Genomic DNA, 17,362 nt, shown 5'->3' on the forward strand with positions numbered 1-17,362 from the left:
TAAGCTCTTAATAGCTTATTTTGTTAACCAATTAAATGACAAATTTTCCCTCAATCAACTTCCTAATTTTCAACTTCTGCCCATCTCCTTTATTTCTTTGCCTTCTTTGTTACCACCTCCTCTATTGCCATTGTTGCCTCTTGCTAGCTTCGTCTGTCGTTGTTGGCTATCACCTCTAAACCCATCCCCATTGGCTGCCTCTTCTATGTTCGTCGCTGTCATCTGCTGCCCATGCCTCCATCATTCGCTATTTCCTCCATTGATTGCTATCTCTGTATATATATATTTAACATATATATTATATTAATGTATTTTTTTGATAATTATGTATAATTTATTAATGAGTAATTATAACAATTTTATTAGTTGAACATTAACTAATAATTTATTTTTATTTAAAATTAATTTCTTATAATTTTTATTTATATTATTCAGTAATATATCTATTTTAATCTTTTTGTTAAATTTTGATAATTTATCAAAATTTTTTAATTAAATACATAATTATATAAATAATAATTTAAAATATATTTATTCAAACATATTATTAATTTAAATGCTATCTAACTTTTAACCTTACAGGGTAGAAAAAAAAAGGGGCAAGCCAAGCAGCCTCTCATTCTCGCTCTTTCTCCCAAATCTCTTGCTCCCTTATTGGCGTTGGCCACAACTAGCCCCGCCCACCATCTTCATTCGTCTCCTTTCCTTCGAGAACCACCAAGCACCACCACGGCTCGCATTACCATCTCTTTGTCCTTGCATCTTCCTTTGATATCAGGCTGCCATTGCCATCTGCGTCATCCTTAGTGTTTTCGACCATCGTCGTTCTACCATATTCTTCGTGTCCGACCATTGGTAAGATTTTCGGCGACCCTTCAATTTTCGTTCTACATATATACATATCTATGTACACGGACAAAAGGGTTCTTTGAAAATTAAAATCTAGATATACTAAGATTCAACCATTAGATCCTTTTGATTTTTGGGTATGTGGGTCAAAAGGCCAAGGCAAGTTCGAGGCCGGTTTCGTTCGTCGGAATCTGTTGTGGATGGCCTGTTTCGATCATTGGAATCACTGTTGCGCACGACCTGAGGCTTCTTTACTCTCTTGTGTGTAACCCTGTTTTTCTTCTTGGGTTGTGTAGTGTGCTTACAGTAGAAGGTCGAAGAGCTATTCTCAGATTTGGCATAGCCGAAGGTCCAAGAAAGTTTTGGTTTTGGTTTTGTCAATTTCCAGCTGGTTTTGGATAAAAAACAACATTGTTGTTCTCACAAGCATTGCAAAAGTTTGATAGTGAAAATGACACTAGAGAAGGCAGAAAAGAATATTCTGAAATTGGGTTGGTGGGAAAACAAAAGAACTTTTAGGCTGGATTTCCTATGCTTGTTTTTCTGTTAGTTTTTCATGTCTTCAGGCATATTTAGTGTATTTCTGTGGATGTTCTGTGTATTTAGAGTTTTTAGTGTTACTTGTATAACAACCACCATTGGTCATTATGGATATGGAGGTCCTTTGATTTTGGATTCTAATTCAACAAATATTTTATGCCCCTATACTGTTCCATCCTGGAACTTATGCAGCACACTGAGTTATTCCCTGCATTTTTGCACTGTCATGAACCTAGGGTTTAGAATGGAAATTGGAAGAAATAGAGGAAGTTAGAACAAAAAGTGAGAGATAACAGACAAAATTGAGAGAGAGAATAGAGAATTGAGAGGGAAATTAGAGGAGACGAGAGAGATAAAACTTGGAAGGAGAAAGAGAAGAAGAGAAGATGAGGGAGGGAAGAGCAGTCAGATCCGAGGAGAGAACTTGGAGAGAGAAAATCAGAAGTCTGAATTTGATATATTTCACATAATCCCTTCTTTATAGCTCTGGTAGCTTTATATAGCTACTTCTCTTATGTAGGTAATTCTATTACAGAGTAAAACATAAAATACAACAATTAACATACCAAGATAACTACTATATTTACTTCATCTATTAGATTTACTGTTATATCCTTTTTTTCTCCTCTTCTTGATAGATTTCTTGTCCCCAAGAAATTATAGCAACTAAACCATTGTTTTCTTCATCCAATCCCTGCTTTTACTATTTGGTTTATCCTTCTTTCTTTCTTTCTTTCTCCTTCTAGGCTTATTCCTCTTCTCTCTTATGTTCTCAAGATCAAATCCAGGCATAAGTTGATCCAGAACTTCAATAGAAGTAACTTCACTGAATTCATGGTCTGAGGACCTAGTTTGGTGTCAAAACCTGTTAATATATCCATGCCAAGTGCCTTTAATAAATTTCTTAAATTTTTACTGATTTTTGAAGCAAGATTACTGGCATGATCTCCCACTTCCTGTCTGTCATAGTTAGCAGCTGAAACCTCTGATGTTGGTTGTTGGAGCCTAGAGGATTGTCTAGCTAAATCCTCAGTGGCAGTAGAAAAATTTCAAACAGGCAAACTGCCTTCCTCTATTACTCATAGTGCCACATCAATTCTCATTCGTTACAATAACTTCCCTCTCTTGTAGTCAATAGACACTAGTGCTTTTAAAGCACGTTTTTCTTCCTGTTTGCTGGCAAACATCAGAGATTCACTTTCAACAGATTTCTTCTCTAGTGGAGCCTCAATAACTTCTCTGGCAACTACCATTCCCTTTTTGTGATCCTACATGGCCTGATCCAATTCAGGTCTTTTCTCATTTCCTGCAACTATCATTCCTAGTCTTAGGACCTCATCAGCTTTACGACCAGTTTTTTTGGAGCCATGATAAGATTGTTTGGGTTCAAATTGCCTAATTAAAACTTCTTTGTCTAAATATGGAGCGTGAAAGACTTGATCCTGCCTAGAATGGATGCCTAGGGCAACACAACTCATCAGATGTAGGAAAGGTCTCTTCATCGCCAGAGTCTTGAGTTGCAACCGACTGGTTTGCTGCAAATTGTTCCTCAGATTCCTGCAATCCATGAGTCTTGAGGAATGATTCCAACTGATATAATTGAACATTCAGTAAATTTAGATGTTTCCTTTATCAATGGAACCTGATTCCACGGACAAGTAGTGTATGGATCTCCAACTGTCATTGGCACTGGTCTCTTTCTTTGAATAATTGGATTCGAACACTCATTAGAAAGTAATTCAGTTGGAAGACTAACGTGAAACCGTTTGGCCACCATAATCATGATTTTGTCCAGCTTTTGGGTGAGGTTAGTGCATGTTTCTTTGTGTCTTGTGTCCATTGCTCACTCCTGAAACTTCTCTGAATTACTGCTAACAGTTGCCTAGATCTAGATTCAGTAATCTTGAATCTGCTTGAATCAATTTGTGGAAATATAGAAATCAGCAATCGCCTATGAAACTGCCTCCAGCTATTCGCCTAATTCAGAATTCAGTAGCCTCGAAAATAAAGGATTGATTAACAGCCTCCAGGAATCAGAGAATTGATTGGATCTGTCTCTGAAAACAATCCTGGGAATTGCCTGGATCTGCCTCAATTAATAGCCATGAATCAACCTCCTGTGACTCGATCAGTTCCGTTACAGCCTCCTGATACTACCTGCTGAATTAGCTTCACCGAATCGCTGCTAAGATGCCCCTGAATGTTAGCCAAGAATTGCTTTACTCTGCTTTGCCTTCAAAGAATCAGCTACTCTGCTTGGTTACGATTTGTCTTTGATGTCTTCAAGTTAGGTTGGAATTACTGCTAGGAATCACCTATCAATAGCTGCAAATCAAATGTCTCTGCTGCTTTGAATTGCTAGAATTAAAGCTAAAAATCACCTGAATCTGCATCACCTTGGTCAATTGCTAAAAGCCTAAAACTTCTAGAATCACAGCTAAGAATCGTTGGCTCTGATACCATTTGTCATGAACCTATGGTTTAGAATGAAAATTGGAAGAAATCGAGAAAGTTAGAACAAAAAGAGAGAGATAATAGACATATTTGAGAGAGAAAACAGAGAATTGAGAGGGAAATCAGAGGAGGTGAGAGAGATAGAACTCAGAAGGAGAGAGAGAGAAGAGAAGAGAAGAAGAGAAGCTGAGGGAGGGAAGAGCAGTTGGCTTCGAGAGGGAGAGAACTTGGAGAGAGAAAATCAGAAGTCTGAATTTGATTTCACATAATCCCTTCTTTACAGCTCTGGTAGCCATATAAAGCTACTTCTCCTATGTTGGTAATTATGTTATAGAATAAAACAGAAAATACAACAACTAGAATACCAAAATAACTACTGCTAACTACTATATTTACTTCATCTACTATACTTACTGTTATATCCTTGGGGTCATAGCATGCACTAACTAATCCACATATTAAGTTAGTTCATATTTTCCCGAGGATTCCATTTACAATTACATAATTAGATCAATCTATTTGTGTATTATTGCTATGGTTTTATGGGCTTTTTAAAAGTGTGTTAGGGAGAGTGGTTTGTGTTAAGTCTCTCAGTTGAGACTTGAATTAGAAGATTCGAGAGAGAGAGGAGAGTTTTGGAGGGAAAAGAGAGAAAGAAGTAAATTCAATAGGGAAAGAGTTTTTTTTTTTTTTCATTTCTCCCGTCCTCTAACAATTGGCCTTATATAGGCCCTTCCCACTGATTCATATCTCAACTGTGGGGAGTGCTTCTAACAACTTACTACACAAGTGGCCATGTGAGTACAGTTATTACAAGGAAAATATTTCAAAATTACCTTTGGGGTCATAACATTCCCCGCCCCTAGAAATCATTCTTGTCCTCAAGAATCTAAAATAATCTAGTAGCTCGTGGAAACTGAGTGATCAACTCAGGTAAGTATTCCCAAGTTGTGTGATTAGAATCCTTTTGAGACCACCTAACTAGCACCCGAGTTAGGGGCACTGAACCTTGATAGATCACCCTTTTGTCCAGTATGGGCCTAAGGCTCCACCACTCCTTCCTCTTCATTCATGTTGGGTAAGTTTGGGCTGACTGTAGCATGCGGCTCAATGGACTTCTTCAATAGGAATACATGAAACACCAGATGTATGTTAACTCCATCTGGTAACCTCAGCTTATAGGCAACATTTCCCACCTTTAACTCTATTACATAGGGTCCAAAGTATTTGGGGCTTAGCTTAGATGTAGAAGTGGCTGTAAAGGGTTGCTGTAAGAACTTTTTCACCCTCAGAAAGACCCAGTCCCCCACTTCAAAGGATTTGTCACTCCTTTTATCTGTACTCTGTTTCATCCGGTTCTGAGTCGTATTTAGCTCCCTCTTAAGTATCTTCAACACCTCTTGCCTCTGCTGTAGGTATTGTTCCACTGTGGCCATGGTAGCTACAGCACTTGATAGGGCTGGGATCAGTGGGGGCTTATACCCAAACACTGCTTTGAAAGGGCTTCGATTAATGGCACTGTGGTGGCTAGAATTGTACCACCACTGGGCTAAGGATAACCATCGATGCCAACTCTTAGGCTTAGTGTAGCACATGCATCTCAAGTAGGCCTCCAAACGTTGGTTAATTCTCTGTTTGTCCATCTGTTTGGGGGTGTTATGTTGTAGATATGTGCAATTTGACCCCCAAGCTCTTAAACAACTCTTGCCAAAATATGATTGTAGAAATCTTGGCCTTATTTGAGACAATTGACTTAGGCACTCCATAAAGCCTTACCACTGCATCGATAAACACCCTTGCAACCTCTTGTGCTGTAAAGGGATGGGTTAGACTAATAAAGTGTGCTAACTTAGTCAGCCTATCCACCACTACCAGCACTACATCTCTACCATTTGATTTGGGAAGCCCTTCTATAAAGTTCATGGACACACCCTTCCAAGCCTGTTTTGGAATAGCCAAGGGTTGTAAGAGTCCGGGATAAGCCACATTCTCATGTTTACATCTTTGGCAAGTCACACATGACAAAACAAAGTCTATTACTTCCTTTTTCTACCTTGGACAAAAAAATAATTGTCTCACCTTGTGGTAGGTTGCCTGGATCCTTGAATGGCCTCCCACTAGGGACCCGTGTAGGGTAGCTATGATCCTTTCCTTCAATGGTCCATCATCACCAACCTCCCTTTGAATCTTACTAGCTTGTTAGAAAGAGTATACCTTGAAGTTCTTGATGGCTGCACTGCAAGCTGTGCCATTAATTCCTTGACCTATGGTGTTTGGTCATAACTTCCTGCCACCTCTTTTACCCATTCTGGAACTACATCAGAGATTGCTTGACATTGACCATTCTCCTCCTTCTTTGATAAGGCATCGGCCACCACATTTCCCTTTCTTCTGCGATTTATGATGCAGCGTGTAGCGCGTGTGTGAAGAAAACACACCAAAATAAACCCTTGAAAGAAAACCCAAATAGGTTGCTAAAATTTGTATTGAGAAAAACTTGATTACAACCCCTAACTTCTAAGTATATTTATAATGTTTGGCTAATCCAAATCCATCTAATATTTGTAACTAAAATCCAACTAGAATCCTAATAGAAATAAATCCTAAGTAAAAGTCAACTAGAATCCTAATAAAAATAAATCTTAAGTAAAATTCAACTAGAATCCTAATAAAAATAAATCCTAAGTAAAATTCAACTAGAATCCTAATAAAAATAAAACTCTAATCAAACATGAAATAGAATTCTAAATCAAGTAGAAACATAAAGTAAAATCTTAATTCAAATAGAATTTTAAAACTTAAAAAGTATTAAAATATTGTTCCGACGTGATCGGGTCGGCCTTGGGCCTGGTCTTCATTGGTGACCGCATCAATTTACAATGGTGTAATCCAACCCCATCAACTTCGAAACTCTTTTCCTCTGCAATTGAGTATGCAATCTTTGCTGGGACAAAAATTGCAAACTCTTATGGTCTATCTTAATTATAAAAGGGCTAGCCTCTAAGTAATGTCTCCACTTCACAATAGCCCCCAGTACTGCCAAAAGCTTCGTATCATATACACTTCCCTAAGTGTCGGGGAGCTAATGCCTGGCTAATGTATGTCAAGGGTCTTCTCTCCTGCATCAACATCGCCCTTATCCCTTTTTCACATGCGCTTGTCTCCACCACAAAGGGTTTAGAGAAGTCTGGAAGGGCTAGGACTGGAGCCTCTGTCATGGCCTTCTTAAGTGTCACAAAAGCTGCCTCTGCTCGGGGATTCCACTGGAAACTATCCTTTTTAAGGAGTGATGTAAGGGGCTTACTAATGAGCCCGTACTTTTATACAAACTTTTTGTAGTAGCCGGTCAGGATAAGGAACCCCCTTAACTCTCGTACTGATTGTGATCTAGGCCACTCCACCATAGCTATGACCTTGTTAGGATTAGTCTTCACCCCTTCCACATAAATGATGTGGCCTAGGTATTCCTCCTTCTTTTCAGCGAATATGCACTTTGATAGCTTAACATACAGTTTATTAGAATTCAGGAGCGCAAAGGTTGTTCTTAAGTGGGTTAGGTGTTGATCAAAGTTTTGGCCATACACAAGGATATCATCAAAGAAAACTAGGAAATTTCCTTAGGTAGGGCTGAAACACTTGGTTCATTAAGACCTGAAAAGTTGGTGGGGCAGTTGTGAGCCCAAAAGGCATCACCACAAATTTATACAGCCCTTGGTGAGTCCGAAAGGCTATTTTGGGTGTATCAAAGGGATATGGATTTGATGATATCCGGACTTTAGTCTAATTTTGAAAAGATTTGGGCCCCAAATAATTTGTCTAAAAGGTCTTCAATAAGGGGTATAAGGAATTTGTTTTTGATGGTGTTGTAATTGAGTTGACGATAATCAACACAAAATCTCCAGGTTCCATCTTTCTTTTTCACAAGTAAAACAAGGGATGCAAATGGGCTTTGACTAGGTTGTATGATAGAGGTAGAGAGAGTGTTAGCCACTTGTTTTTCAATCTCAACCTTTTGTATTGGAGAGTATCGATATGTTCTCACGTTCACGGGGGCAAAGTGTGGTTTGAGGAATATGGAATGGTTTAGGGCTTTTTGAGGTGGTAAGGTATGAGGTTCAACAAATAGATCTTGAAATTTTTGTAATAGTAAGTTTAAGTTATCAAGAAGTGATACCTTAGTGGAGGATTGGAACATGGCCAAGCTGCCCCCGTTTTGAGATCCTCCTCTGTTTTCCTGAATTTTGGTCCATGCCACTCTAAGGTGTGAATGGAGTACATTTGGGCCATCTGATCACCCTTACTGTTCATCCATCCCTGTAATTTTCTCTCTTATCAGCTTGCATTCCCCTTGTTCTAGAATTCCCCTGAGAATGAGCCTTGTGTTCCCCATCTCTACTGTAACTTCCAAGTTTTTAAAATCAAAAGTGAAAGGGATGATTGTCTTCATCCAGTCAACTCCTAACATTATGTCACAGCCCCCTAATTCTAACACCCTCAAGTCAGCATGGAATTCATGCCTTTGCATCAACCAACATAATCCCTCACACTTGTTATGGCTATACATTTTACTCCCATTGGCCAAAGTCATGGATAGGGGAGTTGTAGCCGTCATTTTGCACCCTAGTTCCTTGGTAGTAGCTTCACTCAGGAAGCTGTGACTGTTGCCTCTATCTATTAGCTCCAACAGACTGTTCTTTCCCACCTGCCCTGCCCTTATACTTTAATGATCTTACCTGTTGGCCCCCCTTTTAGGGCATGAAAAGAAATTTCCCCACCTTCCTGATCTGATTCTTCTTCCAGGATGGAGTTTGTCACCCTTGCTTCTCCTCCTCCTCCTCCTCCACCAGGCCTGCAACCTTGTCTTCTTCTACTCCTTCCATGTTCAACAGTTGCCTTTTGCATTGGTGCCCAGGGCTATACTTCTCCCCACACCGATAGCACAACCCCATCAATCATCTCTACTCCATAGTTGTCAACCTGAGATGGGGTGGATTAGTCATAGGTCCTCCAGAAGTTCCTCTAACCATTAAGGCTCAAGTATTTCCTCTTACAGGGTAAATTGTGGGGTAGAATTGGCTTTGACATGGCTCTGTTCCTTTTGAATATAGCCTCCAGTGTCAATTCTTGCAATCTAGCCTTCTTCGCTACTTGCCTAACCGTTGTAAGCATCATCATCTTTACCATAGACCTTAATTCATCCTTAAGGCCACTAATGAAGCTAGATACAAAGTACTGGTCGATAAGTGTTGGTTGAGCATTCCACATTAATGCTTCTAACTCTTTAAACTTCTCTTGGTATTCGATTACTGACCCTTCATGTTTAAGTTTGTTAAACTCTCTATCACATCTGCCATATTCATTTCCCCAAACGAAAAATCTATCCATCTTGCCCCTATACCCGTTGATCTGGACCATCCTTGGTACCAGTCATCAGCCACATCGTTTAGATAGGTTGTAGCAAGGGTGATTCTTTACAATGGTGTAATATTGAAAGAACCTCTCACACCTATGGATCCACCAACATGGCTTGGATCCTTCAAAGAGAGGGATCTCTAGCCTCAACATTGGCCCTTGGCTAGATCTAGGGGAATTGGATTCTCTCACCTGGTCACTAGTATCCTTGTAATGTGAATTTCTCGCCTCTGCTACTCCCTAAGGTCTAGGGAGGATTCCCTGACCTAATGTATCGGCCCCTAGAATTGACTGGGGAGGGAATTCCAATGGCAACCAGAATTAAGGGAGTGCGGACAACATACTGATCACATTGCTGATTCGTTGATCCAATGTCTCCATATGCCTTTGCCAATTTTCTTGGAACTCCATCCCTAGGTGTCGCCATATCCTCTCGCAATTCATCACGAATCACTTGCACCTCCTCTCTACTTTGAGACACTGCCTCCTGAGTTTGGGACATTCCAAACTCCATCGCTTCCATGCGGTTCTCTAGTTGTTTCAATCTAGTGCCTTCAGTCGTTCAATCCACCTTCTTGGTCTGATCTCAATTCAATCACCATTGACTGTGATCTATCAGATCACAGCTGTTCACCGACAGAATCATAGTTGAGAATGGCCGGCTCTGATACCAAATGTCAAGTCTCTCGGTTGAGACTTGAATTAGAAGATGAGAGAGAGAGGGGGAGAAAAGGGGGTTTTGGAGGGAAAAGAGAGAAATAAGAGAGAAAGAAGTGAATTCAAGAGAGAAAGAGGGTTTTTTTTTTTTTTTTTTCATTTCTCTGGATAACTCCCGTCCTCTTAACAATTGGCCTTACATAGGCCCTTCCCACTGGTTCATATCTCAATCGTGGGGAGCGCTTCTAACAACTTGCTACATAAGTGGCCATGTGGCTACAGTTATTACTGGGCAAATATTTCAAAATTACCCTTGGGGTCATAACAATGTGGAGTGGAATTAGGGAGGTTTCCATTGCTTGGGAGAAACATTAATAATGTAATGGAATGGGATTGGATGCAAAGAGTTTCCATCCAATCTCTTCTTTAAAACTTCACTTTTGTCTCCTCTAATTTGGGGGAGATTGGATGGAATGAAAATAAGGGCAAACTTTTAGTATTGTATATACAAAAAACTGACCTCAAAATTATACACCTACTTTTTTTATAATCATGAAGGTATATTTGTCATTTGTTTAATAATTTTTGATTCCATCCTTTTCCATAACGCTCTCAAAAATGAAGAAAATATTTTCTATTCATTTTTGTACCATTGAATTCCACTCCATTACCACATCATCTCTCCCAAACATAGCCTTAATCTTAGAATAATGTCATAGTGGGTTTGTGTATATTTTACATGTTACGCTTCTTATTCATGTGCTGCTTTTTTTATATGATTGTAAATGACTTGTGCATCTTGAACCCACTGCAGTTCATCTGGTTCATGGAGAGAGGGGAGAGCATATTAGATGCCATATTTGAGGAGGATAACTTTGAAGATGTCCAAGATGTGGAAATGATGGATGTAGAAGAAGGAGAATTGGTGGAGCAGGATCCAGAGATTGGATTGGGAAAACAAATTGGTGGAGATGCTAATGCAGTGAAATCTGGATCTAGCAATAACAAACGCAGACGTAGGAGCAATAAGAAGAATAGAAGAAAGAAAGGCAGTTCAGGGCAAAATGTGACGGATATTAACAGGTTTTTGTTCTGGAAATGATTATCCATGATTTTTACATGTGATAGTTATATTTTAGTCTTAATGTTTTGTCTACACCCTGAGTTTTTAGTAGGAGAGATCATAGATCATGATGTATGATTATAACAAGTAACAGTTATTTTTTCATTGCAATTTAGGACTTTTGTACCAGAAACCTTGAAAGAAATTATAGATCAGGATGTTGGTTTGATGAAACAGTTTTTGTTATTGTTTTATTCATGAAATAACAAATTAAGGGGAACTTCCAGAACAGTATGGATGACTTGGAACTTCTCTTCTACTTTATAAAGCCTCAATTAAGTATTTATGGCTGGATGCCAAAACTTCTCTATTTTTCTGTTTAGGGCCAATCTGAAGCTAAATCATTTGTAATGTTGTGAATTTAGTTGTCTGTTTTTTCATCTTCAATTTGATTTTGGCATTTTTATTGAATGATTTCACTGTGCCAACCCCACCTAGTGGGATTAAGGCTTGTGAATGTCATCATTTTGTTATTGTATTGGATGATTTCACTCCCAACTGGTACAGTCATTGTTGCACATTGGTTAGCGAGTCTATTCTTTAACTGCCTTGCTGCAGGCATTACTTTCAAAAAGGAACTATGTTAATTATATTGATATATTGGATTCACCTTTTATATACAGTTGCTTTAGTTTCATTGCAATATATGGCAAATGAAATAATCATTTTAATTTTAATTTTTTTTTCTTCTCATGCAGAAAAGGAATTTCCCCTTCTGACAAGTTTAGAGGGAATTTAAACTAAGAAAAAGAGTCAGGAAATTTAAAATTTGGGACTGATTGTGTTCTTTTTTATATTCATTGCAGGTTTGTTTTAGATGTTTGTAGATGCTTGAAAGAGAGAAAAACGTACCTGGTGTACACTGCAGTGGGTAGCCTGGGTGTATCTGCTTTGAGCGATCTTGTCAAAGAGGTATCTTTCTTGTAATAGTTGTATAATAGAAATTTTTAGACAAATATGCTGGAACAACAATCATAATGAAAATAGAAGTGCTAGTATGATTTTGACCAGTAAAATTATAAGAAATGACAATTGTGCATGAAACAGTGAATATGGAGAAATCTTTTATAATCAAGTTTGTATATATCACTATAAAACGTGCTGAACGGACTCAAAAGCGCTTTTCTTACTCTTTAACATATGCAACATAATTGATTTGAAATGTGTTGCAAAAATTCTTAGCATAATAACTAAGCAGATCTTAGATTTGATGTGTTTAAAGAGCTTCATGTTTGTTAGCATCACACAAGGCATAAACCAACTTGTTAGGTGCTAAGTTGCCTATTTGCCTCAATATGCTTTTCTGATTCCTTTATTTTAAATTTAAGGGGATTGGTTATCTTTGCATGGCTTTAGCTCGTGCTTCCATCCTGCTTGAATACGTCATCTCTAGTGAATTCACTTTAGTCTACCATGTCGACCATGCAATCCTTTGCTTTCCAACTAGTGCTCTAATTGGAAGTTTTCAGAAATTATTTGCCCTTTCATTTGGTCAAGTGTAATGGAAATGCATTTAGTTTTACACTAAAGGTGAGAGATTTGGTTTTCAAGTAATCTTCACAAAGTATAGAAATGATAATTCATTCTATAGAAGGACCTACTTTTTAATTTTTGATACTCAATGTTGTTTGCCTACCCTTGCAGATACATCTTCCAGATGCCACTTCATTGATTTCGTTCTTGTGCATCTCTGAGCTGTTATATCCCCTGGTTGAATTACTTCGTTGTTATCTCTTGGTGTAGGTTGATTCAAATGGTTTAACTTCTCTTTTAGAGTTCCATAACTTGGTATACTCCTAGAGATCCACTCCTTACAACAAAATATGTATATAAATTTCTATTGGAAAGGAAAAGCTCTCCATTTCTGATGAAAAATCACTCACCATCTGCATTCCTCATTAAACAAACAAAAGAAGTAACTGATATTTAGTACATTTATTAGAATTTGAATCTTAGAAGCTTGTATCCAAGAGGGGCGTGAAATGATACTTTAAACATTATTCCGACATTAACATATGATTCTGGGGGCGCTTATATGTTTCTATTTACAGTGAAATGCAGCCACTAATTTTGCCCAAATTTTCTTTGCTTGTTTGTTTTTTTGTTTTTTTAACACGGTGCCATAGGGGCCTGCCAATTTGGCCTATTAGGTGGGGTGTCAAGTTCTTTCTTTCATTTTCTTTTCTCTTTTGCTCAAGTTCATTTACTGTTAAATTCAGTTACTTGCTGACCCTGGGTCTTGTGATTTTATTTGTTGCTATTCTAAAAATCTTTTAAGAGAAGGGAGTCAATATGTCATCCTAAGTAGCTCAATACAGACATGGGACCAGGGAGATGGAAGATGAAATGACATGGAATTGCTGACATAGAACAGGTGGGCCATGGGCATGGTATTGGACACACTATACATTTCATTTTCCATGTGTATGGATGAACTTCGTTTTTGATAAATATCTTCATAGTTATACTATACAAATATAGTATATTCATTTTTCCAAAGAGGAAGGTTGAGCTGCACAGTGATAATATTGGCAATTGTATTATGCATTTAATTTGTTCAATTCTTTGTGTAGTCTTCCTATAAAATTTATGCCCGTTTAGCTGCATAAAAAAATATTGATTACTTAATGATGGATAGATTATTAGTGAGATGTATGGTGGATAGTTTATTACATCTCAAGTATATAGGTTAATATTATTTGAAAATTATATTAAAATTTTCATTATTTGCAGATGTTCCCCTTGTGGTAAGTAGTTGGAGACATGTTAACATATGGTTACTTGAACATCACATAGTTTGCAATATTTTGCATTGATTCCCATTTTCTATTGGTTTTTATTTTTATTTGGGTTAACAGTAGATGTACTGTAGGTGGAGGCAATTCAAGCATGTGGAGGTCAGAAGACTGCTGATGGCCGACGATTTAGAAATGGTGGTGGCATATTATGGAATATTCTAAAAACACGAGACTCAAATGCTTATAAAGAGATAATGAAGAAGGGGAAGGAGTTTGAGGTGTGTTAGAATGCTCAAACTATATGAAGTTACACATCCAGTGATTGCACTTTGTTCATAGTGAACAGTTTTTGGTCCTTAATGCCTTGCATAAATATGGCATTGGATACAGGCATATTGTTTTCTCTACATACGGTACCTTATGCTGCATTACTGGAATAGTTGATTAAAATCATAGGATTTATACTGTGTGGGGAATTGTTTTACAACTATTTGTCAATGAGGTATTTAAGACACCAAAATTTATTTATTGATGCTTACACTCAAGTTCTGGGCACTGAATTTAAATTCATGCTTTTTGGTCTTTTACTTCTAATTGCTTGCACTCATTAGCTGGCTAAAGTTTTGCTATATTTATGTCAATCATGATATATGCTTTCTGTGGCATGCAATTTGCTTCATACAGATTGATACCCCATTTTGCGTGCTTTTTTCTCTTGATTAATGGATAATAATTGGTTCTGTTTTTCTCACCTTCCAGAAGCAATTCAGGCAACCAAATGTCAGGCAAGACACGATGCATAAACAGGCGGCTTCTCCCATAAGAACGGACAATGCGAACACAGATGGGACTCTGCCTCCAGATGGTTCACAACTAGTACCTCATGTGGAAAACCAACTTGAACAGAGTAATGTTGAGGGGAACCGTGTTTCTGTTCATGATAGGATGAGGATGCTGGTTAAATATGACGACCTGCCTGGAGAGGAAGATCATCAACCGCCCGGAAAGGAGGGAACCAAAAGATAAATCGGGCTGATCTGGGGGGGAATGCATCCTTCCATGACTATCTCAGTTGGTAATTATGATTATTTGGTTGTCAGATTTAAAAACCCTATTCTAGAATTCTTCTACTCTACCACTGAAGCAAGAGAATTTTGGACTGCCCAAGTGCCTATCAGCAGACGTCTGCATTTTTCCTCCGGCAAAATGTGAAAGGAAAAAGAAAACTAGGAAGTAAGGGAGAGATTGCTTTCTTGCTCAAACTTAAGGTCATGGAATAAGTGGTTCATTTAAATAAGATTGATTTTACTCTTATTTGGATTGCATGCCCTTTACGGAATTGAGATTGTCCATGGTGAGAATCCATTCAGTGAATTTTGGATGGCAAACAAGTAGGATTCATGTTTGATAATACTAATTGTACGATCTTTGTGATACATCCAGTATCTTTCTTTTGTATTTCAATATATGTAGGATCGCTTTAAGGTGAAAAAGAGGCCAAAAAAAAAAAAAAGAAAGCAATCTAAAACTAGCAGTTTTGGGACTTGTGAATTTGCCTTTGCAGTTCAATCTTGCTGGTCAAGTGATTGATTTTGATGGGAATGTTTTTGTTAGTTCTCTTCTTTGAAATTCTGAAGATGCCTTCATTTCTTATGGAGGTTGAAACATGGTACCAATGTTACAGTTTGTATATTGGTTAAGTTCCATTAGACTTTCAGGTACATTGAAGCTGAGGAAGTATAAATTTATCTGTTCAGTATACTAGAGGGGTAGTAAATAAAATAAAATAAATTGATTATCTAATTTAAATTTTTAGTGAGAAGTATTTTGTCTGTAGTAGTTAATTTTGTTCTGGTGGGGAAGAGATTTTTTTTTTAATTTTATTTTAAAGCATAACACATGAAAGACATTTTAGGAAAATAAAAAACACCCCTAAAACTTAAAATTTTGCTGTATGATAACACTAAAAAATGAATTTTCCTTTTATATTAGAATATATATTTGTCTTTTTCTTTATGGTTAAACTTATTATTTATGTCTACATATAATAATACAGTTTTAATCATGCATATAGATGTTCTATCTTACTAAAAAACACATGCATTTAGGCTTAATGTAGAGCTCCTATTGAGTCTAATTATTACATTAATTTTTATTAAAGTTAAAAGGTAAGTAAATAAGATTTTGATGATAACAAAAATATTTTTATGATATAAAAGTATTTTATTAGCTTTTTGTGAAGTAAATAATATGTTTTTCATGTCTATATATCTTAAGTTGACTTATGTGTTAGTCTAAGTCGACTGAAGTGAGGCAAGATGATTTATTCTCATCGTATATTATTTAGGTCAATTGAAGTTATTCTTCGGTGGACCAAAGTTGGCTAGAAAGTTTGGCCTTGTGTCTTAGGTCGACCTAACCTTCGACCGAAGTTATGTGAATGGCTACTGGATAATTTTGGTTGATCAGAATTGTCTTAGGTCAATTGAAGTTCAATGGTTATTTCTGCTGCTTTGTGTTTTCTACATCTCTTTTTGCATGCTCAAATGTATATTTTTACAAAATATTTTTTATCTTGTATTTTAAAATCATCTCTTATGTTCTCTATGTAAAAAGGTAAAATCTCTTTTTGAAAAAAAAAAAGATATTTTGACTTCATTTTTTGCATATCTGCTTTTATTGTCTAACTCTTTGTCTTAAAAAACTTATGACTAATCTTGTTAACAGGTTATCTCCCGAACATTTCAAGATTAAGTTTTTGCACAATGATTTTTCTCTGATGTGTTGTGTTAACCAAGATTCTTACAGTTGTTGTTGGAGACTGAAAAAGAATGAAGATTTTTTAAATTTTAAAATTATCTTTTGCCCCTTTATGTAACAGTGAATTATCTAAAGACGCCTATATAAATGGTAAGTTTGAAGGCTTTCTATATAGAAAACAAACTGGTGATAGAGCATTCAAACAAGAGTGAGAAAATCAAGTGCTAGAAGTATACTGGTTAATAGAATTATCAATTATTAGTAACTTATTTGAAATTATCTCTGATTGTAAATTTGTTATTTTTACTCACTTGTTGTATGAGGGGATTGTATTTGCTAGTAGTGTGCTAATGGTTCTTGCTTAGGCAATTGATTGTATGTTGGTTCTAACTTCAATTAAAAGTTAATGTTTATTCTTCCTAGTGGAACCTCAAGTTCAGCCTTGAGATAGAGGACTAAGCCCTTCAGAGTTGAATCTTTATAAAAATTCTCTTGTTTCTTGTGGTTGATTGATTTAAATTTTCATATACTTGTTCAATCACATTTTATTAAGATTACAAAAATTACGAGTTTTCAACAAGAGCTAAAATTGTAAATTTTTAAAAACTCAATTCATCACCATCTTGGGTATTTTTCTATGCAACAATTAGTATTAGAGCATGTTTATAATTTACTCTAGTTGTCTATTACTCTTTTTTATGATCTTTGTCTTCTATATTTCACTATGACAACCATTATTGGTAATGATACAGCCAAATGTTAGTCACAAATAGACCTCTATTGTTCAATGACACTAACTACACCTATTGAAAAGCTAGAATGAAAATTT

General features: G+C 36.9%; 1 protein-coding gene across 1 annotated transcript; it reads left to right on the plus strand.

Annotated features, from left to right (window-relative positions):
- The first annotated feature begins 602 nt into the window (after positions 1-602).
- Positions 603-15,342, plus strand: LOC127802890 (uncharacterized). Its single transcript, XM_052338968.1, has 5 exons — positions 603-855; positions 10,727-10,995; positions 11,842-11,947; positions 13,908-14,051; positions 14,533-15,342. Exons 2-5 carry the CDS (start codon positions 10,739-10,741, stop codon positions 14,797-14,799), a joined length of 774 nt encoding a protein of 257 aa, XP_052194928.1. The 5' UTR covers positions 603-855; positions 10,727-10,738; the 3' UTR covers positions 14,800-15,342.
- Positions 15,343-17,362: the final 2,020 nt, after the last annotated feature.

Source organism: Diospyros lotus, chromosome 5 (genome assembly GCF_014633365.1).
Source record: "Diospyros lotus cultivar Yz01 chromosome 5, ASM1463336v1, whole genome shotgun sequence".
NCBI classification, from domain to species: domain Eukaryota; kingdom Viridiplantae; phylum Streptophyta; class Magnoliopsida; order Ericales; family Ebenaceae; genus Diospyros; species Diospyros lotus.